The sequence below is a fragment of the Amborella trichopoda genome, chromosome 4 (genome assembly GCF_054954075.1).
Source record: "Amborella trichopoda isolate Santa Cruz 75 chromosome 4, AtrichopodaSantaCruz75HAP2 v2.0, whole genome shotgun sequence".
Classification (NCBI taxonomy): Eukaryota; Viridiplantae; Streptophyta; class Magnoliopsida; order Amborellales; family Amborellaceae; genus Amborella; species Amborella trichopoda.
Window position 1 is genome coordinate 4,141,390 of NC_142339.1, and position 14,972 is coordinate 4,156,361.

The following is a 14,972-nucleotide window of genomic DNA, read 5'->3' on the forward strand; positions in this document are numbered from 1 at the left end:
CCCTCCTTGAATTGCTATTTTCCCTTTTTATTTTCTTAAAGTATTGGTTATTATTATTATTATTTATCCCTCGTATGCTTGTACTTAAAATTGTAGAGAATTCCCTCTTTTCCTTTCACATGCGAATATTTTCCATTGATTTATGTTTGGAAAATATCATATTCCACTCGCCCAATTTCACATTTGATGGATAAGAATGATTACGGTTTTTTTATACCAAAATTTAAGGGTTTACGGTTTTTTTATACCAAAATTTAAGGGTGAGATCAACCGAAGTGTGCAATTTATAGTATTAAAGTAAGTAGCACCTCATAACTATGCTTAAAGATACTAGAAAACCTTGTGATGGTATGAAGATCTATTGTTAACCCTAATTATATAATTTAAAGTTTCAAAAATAGTGACGATCTAACAAATCTATAAACATTTGAAAATCTTGAAAATAAAATGTATCAAAACATGACTTACTTTTGAAATCACTTTTTCACGAATCCATAATCTTGAGGTCAAACGATCGATTTAATAATCAGTTATAAATTTCAAATCTAGTTTCCTTTAAGTGAACCCAAGAAGCACCTGACCCCACCATTTAAAATAACTTAGAGCTATGGTTTCAGGATAAATCAGAAAAGAGGGGTTTGAAAAGTGAGCGCACCTGACCCCACCATTTTAAATAACTTAGAGCTACGGTTTCAGGATAAATCAGAAAAGAGGGGTTTGAAAAGTAAGCGACGGCTCGACCAAGCGTTACCCAGTGGCTAAGATTATGGCTTGGCCATTGCTCCATGTGTATATATAAGGGGAGGCAACCCTCATGGTTTTGGCAACAAGTGAGAGAAATACTCCTCTAGTTTTAGTGTGAGAAAAGGGTTTCTCTTAGGAGTTGAGCTTCTTCTTTTGGTAAAATGGGTTCCAACAAAGGAGTGGGGCTTGTTTTTCTAGGCTTAGTTGTAGGGTTTTTTGGGGTGGGTAGGGCACAATTGAGTGCCACCTTTTATGATACCACTTGCCCTAATGTGATTAGCATTGTGCGCAACGTTGTTCAACAAGCTGCCCAATCAGATGCGCGCATAGGAGCCAGTTTGATTCGTCTCCATTTCCATGATTGCTTTGTTGATGTATGTTTACTCTCTCTCTCTCTCTTTGGTTATATTGTTAGGAAAACTATTGCTGGCAATGGGCCACGTGGCCCGGCCCGGCCTGGCCTAGTCTGCTTTTTTCCTTGTTTTTCGCATTTTCTTTTTTTTTTTTTTTTCTGTTTTTTTGGTCTCGCCCCAGCCCTGGCCCAGCCCGTTGCCGCCCTTAAATGAAGTCGAAGCCCAATAGTTTGGGAATAGGCCTGCTTTTTCCTTCACCCGTTTAGGAGAGAGAAATGGCCTTGCATGGTCTCCACTATTCATGAGGACTAAATTAATGGTCTTGACCTCCTTTTTTACCGATGTATTTAAAATTGACTATTTCAAAAATGAATTTGACTATTTAAAAAATGGGTTGAAGCTTGTCAGCCCCACATACCCAAAAAAAAAAAAAGAAATTGGCCCTCAAAATGTCGTCCCCCTTAAAAAAAAATAATACAAAAAAAAAAAAAAAATTTCTCTCCTGAGCAGATCCCTTGCATGTTCGAGTTATTTAGCTTTCCAAACGGGTCTTAATCTTAAGTCCTTTCTCTTTCTAATAATATCCTAGTCTCCATGAAATACGTTTATATTTTTGATAATCCATGTTTGCATGAAAGATACTCCGGGATTGTTAGGACACGATAATATACTCGTACTAGTACAATATTGAGGTACTCTTATTTCATAGGGTCTAATCGGTTGGATCAGACTTTAAAAAAAATTAAAAAAACAGAGGTAATAGCTTAAGATTGCTTAACTTCATTCAGCCGATTGAACCGATTAAAACCAGCAAGTCTAATCAACCAAATTGTTTGACCTGTTTTTATCCAAATCCCGTTATTATTTTCAACCAGGCCGACAAGCATCAATCAAGGGCCCGACCGGGCGAACTGCCAACCATAAAAGTGAACGATAGCCCATCATGTACAGTAGATGTTGGTCTGAGTACCCTGTACAATATTTTCCTTATTCTATAATAATAGTGGGACCAGGGGCCTCAATCTTGCTCTAAATGATAGAGGATACTTTGGTTTTGATTTATTTCTCTAATTTGTGATGTTAGGGTTGTGATGGTTCGTTGTTACTGGATAGTACCTCAACCATTGATAGTGAGAAGGACGCCTTCCCTAATCAAGCCTCAGCAAGAGGTTTCCCTGTGGTGGACGACATAAAGACTGCCTTGGAGAGCCAGTGTTCCGGAGTTGTGTCTTGTGCTGATATCCTTGCCATTGCTTCCGAAGTTGCAGTTGTTTTGGTATGTCCTCTCTCTCGCTATATATATATATATATATCTCTCTCTTTCTTGATGAATAGTAATTCCCTCTTTTTATATATATATATATATATATCTCTTTCTTGATGAACAGTAATTCCCTCTCTTCAATGGTAGGTTGAATCTCTCTTTTTCTCTTTTGAATAGATACTCTCTGCTAGGTAAAGTGATAGTCGAAATCACTATACCTTTGTGAGGGTATTATGGTTAAAAAAAAAGGTTTTTTTTGGGAGGCGAAAAAGAAGTGCTAAAGATCTCTATAACAAGAGGTCTAAAGAAAATATAATACTTATTTTGTAAAGGTCGTCCCTTGTCGGGGTAAAAAGGATGAGGTGGATTGAAGGAATTATATGCGGTTGGGAGAGCGGGTTTAGAAAGGAAGTTAGTGAGGTTATATCTAGAGAGAGGTATATCTCATATATTTCGTATTTAGCCAACTACATACACTATTTTAGTTGGGATCTCGTTATTTGAGATTCTTAATTATGTAAACGTGGGTTCCGAGGACCATACACACACACTCTCTCACATGATGTAGTAACTTGTCTCTCTCTCTTACACACTTTGTCTCTCTCTCTAACTCTTCCTGAATAGTAACTCTCTCTCTTGAATGGTAACTTGAATCTCTCTTTCTTTTGAATAGCAACTCTCTCTCGTTTGGTTTACTTGAATCTCTCTCATGTTCTCTCTCACTTTTGAGTAGTAATTTGAATCTCTCTCTCTCTCTTTATACACGAAGTTCAGAAAGACTTCGATATATGGTGTACACAACACATGCATAAGGATATATTCTATGATCCACATGATCACATCAAATATGTGGTCATAAAGATCATCACTGTCCAATTGATGAGTTGGAGAGTGATAGAAAGGGAGTGGGGTGTGACAATTTATGTTATGTGGTGTCAGGTTTGGCATGATCCACTCTTAGTTCAAGCTCTAAGGCCCAGCAAATTCCTCTTAATACTAGATAGATTCATGGATGATTATGAAAATTTTCCAAATAGTCCTGCATATTCAAAGTATAAGATTTCCTATGTTCAGAAAATGACGATTTTACTGGTGGCCGGTTGCTCATGACTACACAGGCTGGAGGTCCAGAATGGAGTGTTCTACTTGGGCGAAGGGACGGCACTACGGCGAACAGAGCTGGGGCTAACAGCAACCTTCCGGGCCCCCGGGACGGCCTTAGCAATATTACCCGCATGTTTTCCAACCAAGGACTTGACACCACTGATGTCGTAGCCCTCTCCGGTAATAATCTGCATCCGTTCCTTCAGGCTAAGTTAATACCTTTATTGGATCAATCGAATAAACAATTGGTTGTTAGTGACCGAGAGGTTAGCATCCTTTAGTTCATATAAATATAATAGGTGGAAAAAAAAAATTTATGAAAAAAATAGGTTTCTTGGACATGTGAAAATTATTTACCACTAAATGACCCTCATAGGAAAAGAATTCACTACCTTATGAGATGGGGAGAAAATTACAGACCCAAATTAGAAAATTAAAAACCATATAATTTTTTTTTGTATGTGCCCCTCTTCTCCAAATCAATAGATCTAAATGCCCCTTCAAATCCACTTCTGCCCCAGAAAGATGGATTTGGAGCTCTTAAAATAGTGCAAATCAGATTGACTGCGAGTCTAATGAATTGCACACACAAACAGAGGTGGAAGCAAATATTTTTTTATTTTTTATTTAGGCATGTATATTGGAGCATGGTTTAAATTTAATTTTTCAAATTGATCTAATAATCGGTTGATGATTAAGAAGTACTCTGCCCACATTTTCTCCTTTCCCAGGAGCACACACGTTTGGGCGAGCCCAGTGCCAATTTTTCAACGATCGCTTGTACAACTTTAACAGTACCGGAGCACAAGACTCCAGTATGGACTCTGCATATGTGACAAGCCTACGCGGTTCCTGCACCAACTCTACAGATGACACCACTCTATTTGACCTAGACCCTACCACTGCAGATGGATTCGATAACAACTACTATACCAACCTCCAGAGCAATCGTGGCTTGCTCCAGTCTGATCAAGAGCTTTTCTCCATAGACGGTGCCACCGTCCCTATCGTACAGAGCTTTGCTAGTAGCCAGAGCACTTTTTTCGATAGCTTTGTGAATTCCATAATAAAAATGGGTAACATAAGCCCATTGACAGGAACCAGTGGCGAAATACGATCGAATTGCAGGAGGGTCAATGGTGGTCAGATTCAAAAATAATCGATCCGTTTATGCTTCGGCAACCAATACTTGTTCTAGTAAAAAAGGTAATTTTGCCTTTGTTTTTCTTTGTATTTTGTTACTACATGTGTGGCTCTATAAGTTTTTGGGCCAGGCATAAGCTTAGTCTTGATGAAGTTTCACAGTTGTAGCTTCTGAGACTAAGCAAATGAAATAATGATATAACAATAACAGAAATAAGAAGCATGATATTTAAGTTTGTGGTATCACTCTTCTTTGGGGATACATTTAAGCTCCTTAGGGCAGATCTTGTAGTAATTGCTTTTATAAACTTCTGTTTTCAATTCCTTCGTCAATTTTTATTCTCACTTATGTGATTGTACACACTAATTTTTCTATTGCCCATAAAGGTGATTAGGGCTATTAGCATGTCCAAACAGGCATAAAATTGATGTTTCACAGATTTGGCAAGCTTTTCAATCCTAACATAGTTGCTTAGGGGCTTATGATATGCTCCCGCAGGAAAATGTATAGTGTACGAACCTCCTCGGTCAGAAGACCTATTTAGGAGGATTTTTTCATTTTGAATTTTGGAAACCAACTAAAAATCACCAGAAGATTATTTTTAAAAGAAAAAAAAAAAATTTAATTTTGAGTTTTTTAACACTACAAGAGAACCCTAAAAAAAATGAATGGACTTTGTTTAATCTTGAGACATTATTTTTTTTCAAGTATAAAGAGAGTCCAATTTGGAAACTTTTTTAAATATAGCTAGTCGTTACATCCAAAAATTTGGGGTCTTAAAATTCCTCTTAGATTGGGTTATACCCGAGAGAAGAAATAGATAGTATACTCCAATGGTTTAAAAAACGGATCGGTGACCTGGATCGGGCTTCCAAAAAACCGATCCGGATCGGCGAATCGGCGATCCGGATCGGGAATCGGGTGAATCGGTCAGAATAAAGCTTAAAAAAAATTCGAAAAAATTATTAAAATTCATTATAAATATTTTTTTTTAGGAATTCAATAAAAAATAAGGGTACTCCATTAAGAATTTTCATGTTTTTGAATGAATATGCGAATATTGATACGTTCTTTCCCTGCATGAACCGCCATTCAGCATTTAATTTACAGTATTTCGTGCTCATCCCTACACTGTTGCTGTTGGGACTCGATATGTGAATAATATGGCTGGGATAGGGTGGCCTCAGAATCATCATCTCTCTCATTTTCTCTTTGAATAATATGGATTAAAAAAAAGAAATAACAAATTTTCAAAAAAATCGATCATGGATTAAAAAAAAAATCACAAATTTTCAAAAAATTCTATCATGGATTACAAAAAAAAATTCGATCATGGATTAAAAAAAAAAAATCACAAATTTTCAAAAAATTCAATCATGGATTACATAAAATTCGATCATGGATTACATAAAATTCGATCATGGATTACAAAAAAAAACAAAACAAAAAAAAAACAAAAAATTCAATCGTGGATTACAAAAAAAGAAAAAAACAGTTCGATCATGGATTACAAAAAATTCAATCATGGATTACAAAAAACTCTATCATGGGTTACAAAAAAAGAAAAAAACAAAAAATTCAATCATGGATTACAAAAAAAAAAAAAAACATTTCGATCATGGATTACAAAAAAAAAACAAACATTTCGATCATGTATTACAAAACATTCGATCATGGATTACAAAAAATTCTATCATGGGTTACAAAAAACAAAAAAAAAAACAAAAAAGCGATCATGGATTACAAGAAAAGAAAACAAACATTTCGATCATGGATTACAAAAAATTCTATTATGGGTTACAAAAAACCAAAAACTTCGATCATGGATTACAAAAAAACAAAAACGATTCGATCATGGATTACAAAAAAATCGATCAAGTATTACAAAAAAAAAAAAAAAAAAAAAATCCGTACGGACTCGCCGATTCACTCTTCGGACTCGCCAATTCCGTACAGTGAATCGGCGAGTCACTGTGTGGAATCGTCCGGTTCTCTCTAGAACCGGACGATTTCCGATTTTTCAACCGATCCGATCCCTTTTCGCGAATTCCGAGTCGAATCGGGCGTGTGCGGTTCGACTCGACGTTTTTTAAAACGCTGATATACTCCATCGGAAGCATGAAATCCTTTAGCTTAAAATAATGGGTCACAACTAGTTTTTGAAGTTAGATGGTATGGTATGATAATATTTGTCAAAAGATGTCACAGTCTACTTTAGCCGTCACATATCAAATCAGTTTGATGTGTGACATAAAGCTAAAAAAATTATTTTCAATTTCAAGCCTAATTAATGGCTTTTTTCCAACCACCTTTTTTTTCTTTTTTTTAATTCACTAGCTAAAAATAATTTTGACCTCTTGTACAAAAGATATATGATCATATCGTATACTCCAATCCAACCGGATCGAGCACCTCAATAACCGATCCAGATAGGCGAATCGGCGATCCAGATCGAAAATCGACTGAATCGGTCAGATTAAAGCTTCAAAAAATCCAAAAAAATTATTAAAATTCATTATAAATATTGTTTTTTAGGAATTCAATAAGAAATGAGGATACTCCATTAAGAATTTTCATTTCTTTGCATGAATATACGAATATTGATATGTTCTTTCCCTGCATGAACTACTATTTACCATTTAATTTACATCACACAAAAGGATAAATATAGAATTATCATGGAATAAGTATATCAACATACATGGACTCCAATAAAGCATACAATTAGTAACATACGATCTAAAAATAAAATGACAGATGACATCGTTCTTCTTCTTGGTCACGCTGGTGCCATTGATTGAATTCGTTTGACAATTCATTGATTCGGTCTAAAAACGAATCATCGATGTTAATAGGCGTTTGACTATACCTAAATCCCTGAGTGTTAGTGTTCTGTTGTGTTCCCAATCCAAACTCCCCGAAGCTTGTCCATCTCACCAACACTGTAGTGCTCATCCTTACCCTGTTGCTGTTGGGACTGGATATGTGAATAATATGGCTGGGATATAGTGGCCTCAAAATCATCATCTCTCTCATTTTCCCTTAGATCCCCTTCTCACTCTCCTTTATTAGGTGCAATATCACTTACATCTCCGACGAATTGTGGATACGTTGGCTGGCTGCTTCCTCTTTCATGCTGCTCATCATCTTCTTCAAGATCTTCCTCACCGATAGCCTCAAGGAACACTCTCTTGTGCAACACTGGCTCCTCCTCTTCTACTACCCATTAGTCTGTAGTGTATGTGACAAATATTGTGTCTAAGTCTGTCGACCCATAGTCTTCAAGCTTCCTTCTTATTTGTCACTCTGGGAGGTTCAAGTTGTAATGAACGTAGACTAGTTTATGAAGCTTCTCCGAAGCGAGTCGATTCCTCCTATTAGTGTGTAATAATTGGAACGTACTCCAGTTGCGCTCACAGCCTGTGCAATAATTGGAACGTATTCCAGTTGCGCTCACAGCCAGTAGCAAAACATGCCTGGGAGAGCACCTTGATTGCTATTCTCTTTAGGTGAGGTACGTCAATACCATACATCTCCCACAATTCAGCTGGATTAAAATGCAAAAAGCATTATAAGGGCAAGAACAAATCATAAGATTAAATATATTAATGAACAAAATATTAGCTAGGGGATAACCTGGATCCATCTTAGTTCGAGAGTTCCTAGCAAGTCTAGCTCCGAAGGATCCTATAGAATCCCTATACATAGCAAGCTAAAACAAATATATTTCGTTTTAGTGCATTATTCCTCACAAATATAACATCTTAATGAAGTTCGTACCCAAACATTAAATAATACCTCTAGTATTGTTGCTACTTGGTTTCGATGGCTTCTCTCCAACCTTGCAATAATGTATCTGACCCCTTCCATAATCTTGTAGGGATGTTCAGGTGTCAAATAGAAAAATTTTGGGTTGAAGTAGTAACCTAGAAAATATATAGATAGAAAAATGTCATTTACAATTTCATAAAAAAATGATTTAAAATGAAACATTCTAATGATATAAATATATATTTACCAGCATAATGAATTGGACGTCCAAATTTGATGTTCCACCTCCTTTCTATAATCTCGATTACTTTGCTAACAAAACTACACTTCTCCCCAATAACTGATTTCGCCCTCTCGATACCTTCATAAATGATGCCCATGGTAGCTTTCTTGTCAGCATCCACCATTCTTAACACCGTGACCAAGGGGCAGTGGCCTCTACGACGTTAGAACATCGAGATCAGAACCTCCTATTTGAGATTATGTCGTCCACTTTTATACTGGTACTGAACTTCGAGAGGCGGTCATTTAACCACTCTTCACAGGTAAACAATCTCTTTAATGCACCTTCAAATTCCCGAATGGAGTCTACAGCTAAGTAATCGGGCGCAAAGCGGGTTATGTCAGGCCTGATTATCTCTTTTTACTTAAAGTGTTCTCTAAACAGAAATAAAATTTTAGAGTGGTTGTATATAAATCTCGACACCAACCTTGCTTCCTCTAGAGTCTCCTTTACAATTTTGATCTCACCGATCTCTTCTAACATAAGATCGATGCTGTGTACAGCACACGGGGTCCATACTAGATGCTTCCTCTTATCCATCAACTTGCTGCCCACAGAAATACATACACGCATATTGTCCGTAATAAACTGGACTACATGCTTATCTCCCACCTCCTCCACTATCTGATCATATAGTCATACCTAGAAGTTTGTATTCTTCTTCGTCCCTGATACGTCTGTGCTAGACAAAAAAGCTAGACCTTTTGAGAAATAGGCCAAGAAGTTTACAAACTCCTTTTTGCTAGCTTTATTCAACCAACCATCACTTATAAGAGTAATGCCTGTCTTTGGCCAACTATGTTTATGTTCTGCAATCCACTTTCTGACTTCTTCCACCTCTTCATCTAATATTGACCCAATGTGCTCATATGCCGTCAGGGGTTTTAACACGGGCCCGGCTTTCTAGATTGCACTGACCATAGGTGAAAAATATGGGCTATTGGCTGCATCAAAGGGAATCCCTTTATCGTAGAATCATTTACCAATATATCTCCCCAACTGTTTCTTGTACATTTAACCATATCTTTTAGGCTCATCTGTTGTGACTTAGGCTTTGAGAAAAATAGGTCTATACGATCATGACCTGCAATACTAACACTCCTAGATAAGCTAGGAATTATTTCTTCAACGTTTGATTCTTGTTGACACATACTGCCACCAACCCCTCCATACATATTTGAGTTGGGCCCGCCATACCTGCTCGACCTAGGCCCTCCATGCACGTCTAAGTTGGGCCCGCCATACATGTCTGAGCTAGACGCACCATGCATGTCTGAGCTAGACCCACCATGCATGCCTATGTCATAACCACGGGGCATTCTAAACCCACGTTCCCTCTGATATTGTTCATGTAAACTCATTCTTGTGGCTATCTCCAGGTCATTATTATATTGCTCTTCTAGGTCATTATTATATTGCTCTTCTAGATCATTCCTGCTTGATGGCGTATATAAACTAGATATCTTCTCATTCATCTTATGTTTGACAATTTTTTTACTTTTGTCAGCCTTAAAAAATGCAGTCATCTGTTTTTTTACATTACTAGAGACACTACTGCATGCAGAAACATCTCCCTTAACTCCTACCAAGTGTTGCTTTAACCTATGTACCCCACTACTTATCACTATTTGGCAGTAATTACAAATAATTTTGTCTTTTTTGTTGGGATCAAGTTTGACCCCATGTTGCCATGCAGGGTCTTCTGCAGATCTTGACATGATTCAACTGTTTTAATATGTAAAAAGTTAAAAATTAACCTGACAGTTCAATAAGAAAAATAATCACCATGTGTAGTGATAATATGTTGGGGTAGTTCATGTAGTTATATTTGTTGTTATTTGTTATTGCAAAATACTTCTATTGACAATAATATTTTCGTACATATCAATTACAAACATACAGGATAATATAATACAAAATGCAAGCTCTAAATATGGCTACAACTCAATTATCAAGAACATACTTTTTTTGCATTAAAAATTCAATAATAAAATTAAAAAAATACAAGAAAATATAATTGTCATACATGCCACGATTTTTTTACAATTTTTTACAATGATATTCAATTTAATTCCTCACGATAATACAATTTAACATGTATGTTTTGCGTTCAAAATTTTAAAAATTGAAAATACATTTTTAATGCAAAACTACATTAAAAATGTAATACAGTTTTTCATTAGAAATATAATAACATGTATGTTTTTGCATAAATATTCTATCAACAAGCAATTTTTTCAACAAAAACTTTAACAAAAAAATTAAAAATATGGTTTAATACCTTATGATAATCAAAACCTGGTCACTATTTTCACATCTTTTCGGAAAATCACGATTTTTCAAAAAAAATCGATCATGTACTAAAAAAAAAAACAAATAAAAAAAATTCTTCATAGAGCCACCTAACATCAGTCATTCCAACTCAAAAATGCATTAACAACAAATTTAAAAAATACAGTTTTGTATTAAAAATACAATAACATGCATTTTTTTGCATAAATAATCTATCAACATACAATTTTTTCAACAAAAACTTTAACAATAAAAATTAAAAATATGGTTTAATACCTTGTGATAATCAAAACCTGGTCACGATTTTAACATCTTTTAGGAAAATCATCATTTTTCAAAAAATTCGATCATGGATAAAAAAAAAAGAAAAAGAAGTACAGCAAACTCAAACAATAATAATTAAAAATATGGTTTAATACCTCATGATAATCAAAACCTTCTCACGATTTTCACATCTTTTCAGAAAAATCACAAATTTTCAAAAAATTTGATCATGGATTACAAAAAAAAAAAAAAATGAAAAATCTGTTCTTCACAGAGCCACCTTACATAAGCCATTTCAACTAAAAAATCCACGTCCAAACGAATAAATTACATCCAATTGAGTACATAATTTGATAAACAACACTATAAGGAATCAAAACCCTAAATTATGAACACATTATCATCAATAAATCAAATCAAATTGATTAAATTGAGCCAAAAAAAAAAAAAAAAACCGCAGTTCTTCACAGACAACAGTCATTGAATCTAAAAAATGAAGCTCAAATTGAATAAATCAGATCAAATTGAATACATCTGATTATAAACAAGACTATAATGATTTAAAACCCTATAAATCTAACGCATTATTTGTAATATATCGTGAACAATAGATCGAAAGGCGGAAAAAAAAAAAAAACAGCAGAATTTTTTTTTTCACAGACATCACTGTATTCTTCTAAAAACTCAGGCTGTACTTGAGTAATATAGTAAATGATAAAAGACACGATAAAGATTTAAAACCCTACAAATTTATACAAATTTAACTGATTATTTTCAAAATATGGACTGAAATTGATCAAACGGTGGAAAAAAAAGAAAGAAAGCAGAGTTCTTACCTGGTTTCGTGAACCCGTGGCTTCAATCTCCAAATTAATCTGTTTTTCTTAAAGATAATCACAAATTCGTAACAGAAATTTCTAATGAATACATTTACGATCAATATGCCTCAAACTTTTCACAGAACAAAACGAAAAGCGGAAACCTTAAAACCCGCAACTTTCATGATCCAAAAAATTGAAATTTTTCCACCATGTAATGCATGAAAAGGCTGAAAAAAGCTGCATAAAGCCTGAATATTCGATCACATGGCAAAAAAAGAAGAAAAATGATAAAAAAAAATACAAAATTTGAAGAAACCAGTGAAGAACACTGTACAGCCCGTGTTCTTCACGAGACTCACCGGTTCGGTACTGTGAATCGGCTATTCACTATACAGAATCGCCCGGTTCTCTCTGGAATCGGGCGATTCCGTGTAAAATACTAGAACCAGCACAGACTATGCCATTCCCGAGTCGAACCGGGCGAGTCCGGTTTGACTCGGCATTTTTTAAAACACCGCTCCAATCATAAGCATGAAATCTTTTGGCTTAAAATAATAGGACAAGTCACAACTAGTTTTTTATTTGAAATTGTATACTAAGAATATTTATCTTTGTAAGGAAGTCCCAATCTACCCTAGCCGTCAAATATGAAATCGGACAGCTTGAATGCTTGATGTGCGTCATGAAGTTCAGAAAAATAAAAATAAAAAGAACTTTGAACCTAATTAATGGCATATACTTCTGGCCACCCTTTTTTAAATGTAATGGCTAAAAGTGTGACATCAAGTAATCTTACCATAAACTCTGTTAAAATTTACCTATCAAATTGGATTTGAGTGATGGATTTTATTTGCTTTTTAGTAGTGGATTAGGAAATAAGATTTCCAGTTTCTTGATACAAAGGCAAGTTGACTATGATACAAGAATGGGAAATCTCTTTTACTAAATTTTGAGTTTTAACATTTTAACGTTGTTGACATCTAATAAATAAAGGGTGTGGTTTCTATAAGGTTGCAACTTTAAACAATCCAATTAAGGCGCACCTCCAAATTTTTTCATAACATGTAAGTTTGGTGCAAAAAATTTTTAGGATTATCTTAAAATCTGTTTTCATATCTAATTATAAGATTTTAAACTCTAAAAATGGTTAAAATCAGGTAGATCGACAAATATACGAAAATCTTGAAAGTAGACGGTCTAGATAATGTGTTGCAAGATGCACTACTCTAGAGCTTGAAATCGTTTTTCTTTTTTTTTTTAATATTTATACATCTCGATATCAAGATGATCAATAAAAAAGTTTTTTAATATTAAAACAATTTTTTCAGATGGATTTTAGAGGTGCAGCATTAATTTTACGTTTTAAAGTTGCAACCTTATATAAACTTTTTCAATAAATAAAAAAACTCTTTTTGCTTATTAAAATTGTAGAGTTTTTGCTTATTAAAATTGGGCTTCTAGGTGAATATTGGCACCTCCAAGATATTACAACTCGACGATGAACTGGAAATTCTAGAAGTATTATCAGCCATGGAGTTAATCTCTCTCCTGCTATCATGTGAGTGTAGTTTATATTAGGCAGAAAATTTGCTTGTAGAAGTAAGGATACAGTGCTTTATACCATTTATTTTACTTAGACGGGATAGATTTGGCATTTTTTTAGATAAAAAATTTTTATACATGATTGACACCTTATATTGTAGGATTAAGGTGCACCTAAAAAATCGATCAAAAAAAAGGTTGTTTTGACATTAGAAAACCATCTAATTGATCATCTCGATGTTGAGATGTATAGATATGGGAAAAAAAAAAGATTTTAAGTTCCAAAAATAGTACATTTGACAACACATTATTTGAACCGTCCATTTTCATGAATTTCATGTGTTTTTAGATTTGTTTGATTTGAATAATTTTTGGAGTTTAAAATTTTATAATTAAAGATAAAAATGAATTATGGGGCCACCCTAAGAATTTTCGCCTCCAGAATTGCATCTTACGGCAAAGTTTGAAAGTACACCTTATTTTGATTGTTTAAAATTGCAACCTTATGCAAACTGCACCTTTCAAGATATTGTCATCTGGCACATCTTTTAAAATTGTGTGTAAGCTACATTTTCCAATTAAAGTGGACTATGTAGATTACCTTTTATAACTAAAATTGCCACCTTATATAAACTTTTCCTTTGTTATAAACTTTTTCCTTATATGGGTCGTCCACTTATAGTTTAACTTATATCACTACCAATTTTCCAAGATTTCAAATCAATGAAGCTGATACGAATCTTCAAAAACTTTGAATTTAAATGGCATGAAATTTTTTTTTTTAATTCAAAAGATTTTTTTTTTGTGCTAAAGATAAAAAGCAGTACTTATGATCAGTTCAATGAAGAATCGCAGCGTTTTGAATACTTTATGAAAAACTCAGATCTTTCGATGGATTTTAAAAATGTTCCCGCAATATTTTTATGTCGTTAAAAAATTGTTGTCATCATGGGTATAGTATATTGGGAAAGTTTTTTATGTTTTCTCTACAACATAGAAGTTCTATGCTCCCTTTACCATCCAGCCGTCCATTTTTTATCAAGAGAGTCACTCACCGTTTGATCTTAGATCCGATATATCAAAGTATATTATTTTTAGTTTTTTTAATACAATTTTTTTTAATATGAAATTTGATCCGTGCCATCTTCTCATTGGGGTGCACCTATAAAAAATATTAACAATAATTTTTCGATAAAAAATAATGATCAAAATACCCCTTGAATCTTTTAGAGGTATTTTGGTCATTTTATTTTATTAAAATTTTTTTTTTTATATTTTTCGCTTGTGTGAGTTTAATATAGGAATTGACGTCCAAATTTTGGTATCAAAACAGTTTATAAAAAAAAAAATTAAAATTAAAACAGTGTAGAGACGTGACATTGTGATTGGG

General features: G+C 34.2%; 1 protein-coding gene across 1 annotated transcript; it reads left to right on the forward strand.

The window, feature by feature from the left end:
• The first annotated feature begins 822 nt into the window (after positions 1-822).
• On the forward strand, positions 823-4,851 carry LOC18439311 (peroxidase A2). The gene is made up of 4 exons (XM_006849479.4): positions 823-1,118; positions 2,182-2,373; positions 3,480-3,645; positions 4,197-4,851. Exons 1-4 carry the CDS (start codon positions 906-908, stop codon positions 4,622-4,624), a joined length of 999 nt encoding a protein of 332 aa, XP_006849542.2. The 5' UTR covers positions 823-905; the 3' UTR covers positions 4,625-4,851.
• Positions 4,852-14,972: the final 10,121 nt, after the last annotated feature.